The 9,678-nt window shown below is 41.3% G+C and overlaps 1 protein-coding gene across 1 annotated transcript; it reads right to left on the reverse strand.

Moving 5' to 3' along the window:
• Positions 1-2,874: 2,874 nt before the first annotated feature.
• On the reverse strand, positions 2,875-6,983 carry LOC126387748 (high mobility group protein B1-like). Its single transcript, XM_050040386.1, has 5 exons — positions 6,840-6,983; positions 4,350-4,510; positions 3,988-4,133; positions 3,719-3,893; positions 2,875-3,581 (listed from the first exon to the last, which is right to left on the reverse strand). The coding sequence occupies exons 2-5, from the start codon at positions 4,494-4,496 to the stop codon at positions 3,420-3,422; spliced, it is 630 nt and encodes a 209-aa protein (XP_049896343.1). The 5' UTR covers positions 4,497-4,510; positions 6,840-6,983; the 3' UTR covers positions 2,875-3,419.
• Positions 6,984-9,678: the final 2,695 nt, after the last annotated feature.

A 9,678-nucleotide genomic window follows, 5' to 3' on the forward strand; every position in this document is an offset into this window, starting at 1 on the left:
TCACTCTTTAAAGACAGCTTGGGAAGATGAGTTGGCATTACAGATTGATGATAATGTTTGGGAGGAGAGCCTCAGTAGGATTCAATACTGTTCAATTAATGTCAGACATCAGTTAATTCAATTTAAGGTCACGTATAGACTTCACTACTCAAAAACTAAGTTACATTGAATCTATCCTACAATCTCTCCTTTATGTGATCGCTGTAAGTCTGCTGATGGCTCCCCATCCCATCTTTTCTGGACGTGTCCAAAGTTGCATGATTTCTGGAGTAAAGTGTTCAAATGGTTTTCTGAAATGTATAATTGTGTGTTCAAGCCCGAGCCAGAGGTGGCACTGTTTGGCTATTCTCTGTCTTCACTGACTCATACCCTCCCTGTCCAGAACGCTATTATGTATGGAATGATAATATCAAAGAGACTGATTTTGATGCACTGGAAGTCAGAAATTGTACCCGTTTTCAAGACATGGCTGACAGAACTTACCTCTGTACTGCACATGGAGAAAATTCGATACAGCATGATGAACAATCTTAAGAAGTTTTACCAGACTTGGCATTTTTAGACCATCTTACTAAGTTTAATGGGGACCCTGATCATTAATAAGATCTATAATAGGCCACTCACCTCTTCCTTGAGAATTTGTGTTTGAACTTAGAGTACTAGTGATGCAACAATGTATGTCATTGCTTGAAGTGCATGCCCTGTTCAGTTTTTGCTCTTTTTTTACTCACTCTTTTTATTTGCCTTTTTTTTTTTACTTTTATCCTTATTTTTCTTGTATGTCTTGCATTATTTTGAAAAAAAACCAATAAAGATATTGTGCAAAAAAAAAAAAAAAAATCATTTTGCTGCTAACAGTCTGGTGGAACTATGAAAGCAGGTTTATTTTGATATTGTGGTATTTTAACTTTTACTTAACGACAGAGATAAAGAAGTCAAAACTCCAGCAACTGTTAATGTATAAAGAACAACCTACCTCGGACACAGGTGAAGTCACAAATCCCTACTATGATTCAGTTAAATGTCTCAATCCTTCCTTCACTCCTGACAGTTTATTTTACGTATTATTTTAATAACATATGGAGTGAAAATTACCTACAGTTTGGAAACACCTCTGCTCTCACCTCTGATGGTGGATTTTATAACCAGTGTTGATGCAGTTGCAGTATAAGACCACTAGGTGTCACCGGAGACCACTGATTGGAGCAGTGTGTGCAGCGGACACCAGGTGGCTGGGATTAACGGGCTGTGGAGCCGGCAGTGGCGCTGTGTAGCTAAACCTGCTATACTGTATGCGCACTTCTGGCCTGTACAGGCCCATACAGACACTGATCAACAGCTGAGTGCAGCCACGAGGCCCTGCAACTGTTCCGGCTTAGTTTCCCATTTTCCTGCTGATCCACCGCAATATGAAAAGCACAATCTGTTGGCCAATTCAGTGGGTGTGAGTGTAAACACTCACCATTTTAACTGCTTCCCTCAATCTGTTGTAACTGTGGGCAGGCCATACTGCACACTGCACACAGGAACAGTGGGGGGAAATAATAATCAGCAGTGACAGCAGCTTGCAGCTGTCACATGTTTGGTAATTGTATATGTTTGCCTCCAGTTAGCTTTCCTATTTTCAGGAAAGATAACTGATATAGACATCCATGATGCGACTCCAGGTTGGAGGTTTAGGACAATTTACCATGATTACCATCATCTGCTGGATTCAAGTTTGATAGGAAAAGCAAGCATCCTCAGTTAGGTGTGAGGAATGATAGCAAGAGGCTATGTCACCTTCAGGGACTGGCTGGGCTTCTTCAGAGCGGTGCAAAGGTCAGCTGCTGCCCTGTGTCTGCCTGTCCTCTCGCCTACTTGATACCAAGGCTCATTTAGTAGGCCAAGGCTGACATTAGTGCTGAGACTGAGCAGATATGCAGCACAGAAGAAAATACATCCCTGTAATTTACACCACAGATCACAGGCATGTCTGTGCTGCTCAGCTCATTCCTATGAATACTTGTATACGCTCAGGCTAAGTTGGTAACCCCCTGTCTGAATAGGCTCTCTCCCATGGGGGGAAACTGTGTTGTTGACACCACAATGTACACAATGTGTGTGTGTGTGCCTTTTAGGTTTGGACCGCAGTGCATCGTACACATCAGCCATATTCTTATGTCACTGGGTTTTTCAAAGCACATAATCCTTCTTATATAAATGCTTTTTTTTGCCCTGGATAGGAGTACGTGAGAGATGAAGCAGCTGTATCTAAATAAAACAGGAACAGTCAGTGATGCATGTAGGCATGCAGAGCAATCATGCTACAACTTTCAGTGCATCTCCACCAGGCCAAGGAGCCTTGGCACATAGCTTGTTTGCATACAACCACAGTAGGCTTAAGCACATATGATGCATAAACAGTTTTGGTGATGAGTCATACTTCATAGACACAGCTTATCAAGGCCTGAGTCGCTTGTTTTTCCCCCACTCTGTTCAATTGTCTGCCAGCATCATCACGTCAAGTCAAGTCAATTTTACTTTACAGCAATCCAAGTTAGCACACAGAGACTCTCATAAACCTTTACCGTCCACAATATTGTCAGTCATATAAACTGGTGTACAATTAATCATCTACTACATTTTGTTAGCATTGATTTTGGCAGTGGAAAAGCAGGTTTGTTTTGACACGCTGCTGTTTATCCTACAACTACTCTTCCAGACCGTGCACATTATACAGTTTTTACTCAGAGGAATTGTGCATTAATGTTCACGTAAATTAAGTCTGCTCTCACCAAAAGACCCATTTAATCTTCGAAGAGGAAACCTGCAGGAAAATTAGCGATACCTTTTAAGTGCCCCCTGCCACACACACACACACACACACAAAACTGATTTATTAAAAAAAAAATGTTTATTGACATCAGAAGCAATTTAAATCTCAACAATAAACAAGGCGTTTTTTTCTCTTATTCTTGCTATTACAGTGGTACATAAAGATCAGTAAAACAACTGTGATACGTCAATTTTGATAACATGTCATTTAAAATAAAAACACACAGGAAGAAGAAGAAAAAAAAAGAAGAAACACTCAGATCTAACTCAGAACATTTTTATGTGCTGTGCACCACTAGCTAGGGTAAATACTGTAAGCCCACCCCTTTACACTGTACCAGGCAGGATAGTGGTCTAGGAACTATCACTGAAAAAATAAGACTGGCAGAAAGATACAGACACGATACTTGTGTAGTGTCAACTATACAAAAAGGAGAAAAAAACTGTACAGCATAAAAACAACTGATATACACAGCCTTTTTTGTTGTTTTTTTTCCTACCCCTTGCATACTAACGTATTTTCTTTCGGTAAGTGAAGTGTGTACAAGGGGGTTAAATGCTTTATAAACAAGAAAATGACCACTACATATGCCGCTCGCTGACTACTCGTCATCATCGTCGTAGTCGTCCTCCTCTTCCTCCTCGTCCTCCTCATCATCGTCGTCGTCATCATCCTTCTTCTCTGCCTTGGCCGGGGCTTTTCCTGCTGCTGCTGCACCACCGCCGCCACCAGTTTTGCTCTTAGCACGATATGCTGCGACCTCCTGCAATAAAAGAATAAAAATAAACACTTAACTAATGCAGGAGCCCGAACTTTGGTTTGTAATTTAAGCTCACAAGGACGAACCACACAATGTGAATCATCTTGTTGCCTCAATACAATACATCACCATCTCTTTACCTTTTCATACTTCTCCTTCAGTTTTGCTGCCTTCTTCTCAAAGGGCTGCTTGTCCTCTGAAGCAGTGCCGTTCCACATCTCACCCAGCCTCCTGGCAACATCTCCAATAGACAGACCAGGGGTCTCGCCTTTCACCTTAGGGCGATACTCTGAGCAAAAGATGAAGAAGGCAGATCTGGAAGACAAAGAAGGGGAAATAAAGAGAGATTCATATTGTGTTTTTCCATTTCAAGAGGCTGTAAGATCAAGTGTTGACCTGCAGTACTTACGGGGGTCTCTTGGGGGCATTGGGGTCCTTGTACTTCTTCTTCTTGCCTCCCCTGGTTGGGACAAAGTTCATCATCTCCCTCTCATAGCGAGCCTTGTCCTGCCTGGCCAGGTCCTCAAATTTTCCTTTCTCCTTGGAAGACATAGTCTGAAAACAGAAAGGTGACTTGCTTATTGTACTGTCTGAGTATTCCCTTTGCCTCAGACTTCTTAGGGTCTGGGAGGGTGCTGCAATGTCTTACTTAGTGCACAATGTGAGCATCTCTGTAAAACTATCCAACAACATCCTGCACCTGAATTATCTTTATGTACACCAATGTAAAGTGACATATGGTCAGTTCTCAAGAATGAAATCCATCCTTACCTTCCATCGCTCAGAGCACTTCTTGGAGAACTCGGCAAAGTTAACCGAAGCTTCAGGGTGCTTCTTCTTGTGCTCCTCCCGGCAGGTCTGGACAAAATATGCATAGGAGGACATCTTGCCCCTCGGCTTTCCTGGCTCTTTCACCATCTTGGCGGCAGTATCTAAAAACAAATGCTGAGATTAAGTATACAGCTGCACAGGTATTCAGAAGTGTATGAATTTTATTGATAGGTGTGACTTTGAAAAGAGGAATAAGTGGACAATTGCCTAGATTCTATATACTAAAAGCTTTGTATAAAACATAAAATAATTTTTTTTTTAAAAACAAATTCAATAAGTGGATTTCTAAAAAAAAAATATTTTTCTAATTAATTATCTATTAAAAATCATAATTATTAATATTAATCATATAGCGGGTAAGATTAAACCGCCTCACACGTTCGTCTTACCATACAATGGGCACGTATTTCATTTCTCTCCATCCACCACTGGCATTGATGGCACCACCTAAGTGTCCCGCCCTCCCTGCTGTCAAACGGCACTAAGTTAGGTCCCGTAAGACCAGTCCTCTGAAATAAAGCCGTCCGGTGCAGACGAAGCTAATGCGACGAAAATGACTTTATTTATTGATGTAATCTGTGCTATGGCCTTTCCATAAAACTCAGTGGTCCGTGGTCAACTCCCATTCTGGTGCTTTAAAACTGGCATCGCACTTCGCTACGTATTCAATAATAGAAACCACATAAACGTGTATAAATATGTTTTTCCGTGCAGCGATGCACTTTGACATGAAACTGCAAAAGTTCCCCAAGTGCGACTGCATAACATAAACCTTAGCCCTCTGTGGGACTATAACGGAGGACCTGGCTCTCAGACAAAATGACTCGTGTTTTTGCACAAAAAAAAAAAAAAAATACCCTCAAACCCCATCTGCAACAAGAATAGGCCTTCTGGAAACTCCCCGTTTCATTCATGTTCATGTTTTCATCAAACAAATAACTTTGACACAAAAAGACACAAATTACACATAAAGGCGTATTTATTGGAAAAAACACTCAAAACTGCGATTCAGTGTGATTTGACAATCTTCTCTCATCTGTCTTCATCCAGGCTTACTCTGGAAATAGTCGCGAAACATTTGCGAAAACGTTTAAAACTGTTCATTTTTCCTTTACATTTTCCTATTAAATGCTACTGTAACTCCCAGTAAAGCGGTGTCGACCGAAGTAGTAATGGCGCATAGGCTTTCGTTGAGGAAAAGGAGGTCAACAACGACGGCAATATTTCTTCTTCCATTTTGTGAGAATGCCTTCTTCATGAAAGAAAGTCCCCCTCAAATGTCTCCTCCCGCCCTTCAGTTCGCTTTGCAACACGACAAATATGTCTGGAAAGCCGGCGATCTTGACAAAATATTTCCCCGATTGATTCCTATTGCACTAGCCGGTTTGTATAGTAATACATTGGGTCTGCACTGTGTCTATGAGCGGGCTGTGCTACTGCCTTGGTTTCTATGAGCTCCTAATGGCCGCTCGTCTTCATCCACTAACATGGAGAATATGGCTCCTTCTCTTTGTGTCAACGCACAGCCATTGCACTGCATGCAATAGAGGGCAGAGCGACCGCGGCGACCACTTCATTTCAACCCCCGATTAAAACCCTTTAAAAGCATCGGAAAAATCCCGCAATGGCGTCGTTTGAAACACGAAGGGTTGAACTTTCTTTTGCCGTCGTTACATTTAATAGTTACGGGTTTGTTTCGCGAGAAAACACGGTTAGAAAAAGTTGAACTGAACTGCGCCTCTGTCACTAGCTTTCCATTTGCCTCGCTGCCTTGCCTCCTATGCGAATACAGTCAGCCATTACAGTAAAGCGCAGATCGTGAGGTAATTTTTTCACCGTCTTCTCGGGTGAATTGTGACAAACAAACATATGCCTACATATATTCTGATTCGGTCTCTCTTTTTCTTAGGTTTTTACAATTTTTTGTGTTTGAATCAGAAACCCGCACGCTCTCCAGCCTTCACATGACAGGCGTTCAGCTTCGCAATGCACTGCAATGGCTAGCAAACGGTGAGTCTTCTACCATTGTCGCTAACCGTGTTGTCCGCTAGACATTCCTGAATTTTTACGCGATATCTACCGTTGGGTTTGACTCCATTTTGTGGAAATGACACGACAGTAATATTCGGAATTATTCCTTTTTGACGAAATCGACCGTTTTCGTCGAATTCACTCAAGGTTAATATTAATTTCTGCCTTTTTATGGAGCGTCTGGTCCACACTCCCAGGCAGGGTAAATGTCCGTTACCGTTACCTGCTCAGCGCCGGCTAATTTTTGTTGTTTTCTTGACGTTTCCCGGCGATAAAATTATTTACAAGCGGCGAAAGGCTTCTTATTTGATCATGGCGGACACATACGTGAGATATTAATAAATGTTATCGTCATTCTCATCGTTACGAACACTTAAAATTTTCGTGTGTGATACTTACCTAGGGACTATCGCTGGATCTCAATGCTCTGCAATGGCTGTGTGTGAGGGAACACAGGCGATACGCAGTGTCTTCAGTCTTCAGCTCTCTAACATTACTCTCGGAGGGGCTCTCACGCCATTGGCCAGCGCCCAGTCTGGCGCTCCTCTGATTGACCGGGAGCTTTTCATTGTCCTAATAGAAGACGAGGTCCCATTGGCTGCCTTTTGTGAAACGTCACTGAAGTTTTCTGAGGCGCGTGGATACAAAAATATTTCTGTCCCAGCATGCTGGAGCTGGTAGTAGTGTAGTGTGTTTGCCATAGTATTGAATTCACTACGTTGAGCTCAGTGTAGTGTACAGTAGGCAAGTTAAATGAATGAGACAACGTGCAGCGCTTGTAGTCAGTGAACGGGGCGGCTGTAAAACGCTGTGCGGTTGAGTTGGACGGGCTGTCCACCTCTTCATCAACCAGCCCCATTGTGCATTCACCTCAAAACACGTGAGCTTATTTGCAAATTGTGACTTTGAAAATGCATAAGGTGAACATCGCGTTTTCACGTGCAAACGACAGAAGACGTGGTTGCTCATCCCGTACGGTACAGTTACGCTATGAATGTGAAATTTTAAAGGATTTGGCTGTGAGTTGGAATGAAAACACAATAACAATCCATTTAATTGTCTGCCTATTAATAACTGTATAAGCCTTTATTTTCATTTTAGACTCTTATTAAGAAAACGTCACTCCTCTGACTACACCACACAGTGTTTTCTTAGTATTTCCGGCAAGTATACACTTAATTTCAGCAGGCACTCATTCAGTGCTATTGCTATGTTTGCTTATGAGCCTGTAGTCCCTATTAGGCTCATATAGGAATGTATCATGCAGGCATCAGATCATAATAAATGCACTAAATATGCATTCTAGGTCTCAAAACGGAGTGTTTTTATTTTTTTCAGCACAATATGATTTTGGCCTCATTTTGATAGCTGATTGAAAGATGATAGTGTCCTCATCCCTAATTAAAACACAGACTCATGGAGATCAAAGAGCTACTGTGCAATTCAAGCCAAAGGTAGTGGGACAAGCAATTTATAGTTGGAAGCAAGGGATTTGGCAATAATATATGTTGACATGATTTTTTAAATTTATTTATTTATTTTAAACACTGCTTTCAGATCTGTTGTTTGCAGTAATACATTCAAACGTGCTAATCACAGGTCCCATTTATATATAACAGGACTGAATAGTAGCCTCACAGCATTGGGCTTTTCACAACCAGCCCCAGAAACATTTTTGTTCTGTGCAATGAAATAGTTAAAGCCCTAAATTGCAATATACATGCATTGTAAAAAAGACTGATTAGAAACCCATTCATTTTAATGCAAACTACTGCTGCCAATCATAATATATTTAAAAGTCAGGGCTTTTACAGCAGTTCATACAGATTTTTATTTTTAATGAAATTGCAATTGCATTGTGTAGGGACTAAAATCTTACTTTACACCATCAATGTCCAACTTTTTTGATAATTTCATACTTCTTATAACACAGAATATAAACTACATTACATGCAATAAGGGTTTTACATTTTTTTCACCCCTCATATCTGATACAAACTTTCTAAACCACATTTTGTTGTGGTGCTGATGAAAAATACAGCCCATTAGCTCTGTCAGTAGATGCCAAGACATCATGTGACTGTGTATCTACTTGTTTGTCTGATCAGAGATCAACAACAGATCTTTTAATATTACCCACACACACACATCTATATATTGCTGAGCATATGCATGCTATCCTGTGATGAACCTGTGACCTTGCTGTAGCGCCACCATCAGATAAAGATGAGAAAATATTTCATATGTGTATCTGTCTCCCATTAACTGTGCTGTTGTGGTATCTCCTGACCCATGACATAAGCAGACACCACACTTGCTGTGTGCATTAACTGAACATTACTTAGGGTTATATTATAACCTACATTTTACATATGAATCATGCATATAATTTTTCTGTTCATAGATTCACGTTTCCAGCAGGTAGAATACTGCTGTTTTTGACCTTGTGACCTGAGCCTTAGCACCACCATGGGTAAAACTGTCACATAAACAGCGGAAGAATGGACGTCCATTTAGCAGGATAGTCTGAATGTGTCATTTCAGGACAGTGATTTCAGACAGTAAAAGAGGCCTTTATCAAGATGACTTGCTCATTTTTGCCCAAAGTGGAGGTAATGCAGTTATCTGACTTTAAAGGCTCTGTGTGTTTAAATGTGGTGGTGGGGGGTGGGGTGCTAAAAGAAAGAGATGTCCCTGTTCATATGATTTGCAAAATACAGCGATATCTCCACTGAAGATAATCATATGTGCTTAATGAATGATTGATTGTTTCTCTACACATTTAATAAGGAAATGGGTCCCTAATAAATATGCTACTGCTTAGCAGATCATTTAGAAACAAAGAAAAATGGCTGACACAGAGTTTATTCTTATCCTTGAATTAAGAATGGGAAGGGTGAACTGATTCCAAATGCCAATCACAACCCAGACTCAGGCCACATGTCTGCCTGTGATGCTGCCTGTCTGTGTCTCATTTTGCATCAGGAGATGCCATGGCAGAAAGATATAGCCTGCTCATGAGGCTAGGAGGCGGCCGGTTTATGCATTCTAATGAGCGCTCCCTGGGAAAGATATGCAAATTCATTTTGTCATCAAGAGGAAAATAGAGGACAGGAGAGCAGCAGATACAGGAGGGGCTTAAGGGAGGAGGCCACATGCAAGAGGCGGGATTGGGTGGAGGGAGACGTGTGTGTGCACTTCTGTGAATGTGTGTGTGGATTGGGGGGTTCAAGAGCAG

This window comes from Epinephelus moara, chromosome 3 (genome assembly GCF_006386435.1).
Source record: "Epinephelus moara isolate mb chromosome 3, YSFRI_EMoa_1.0, whole genome shotgun sequence".
NCBI classification, from domain to species: Eukaryota; Metazoa; Chordata; class Actinopteri; order Perciformes; family Serranidae; genus Epinephelus; species Epinephelus moara.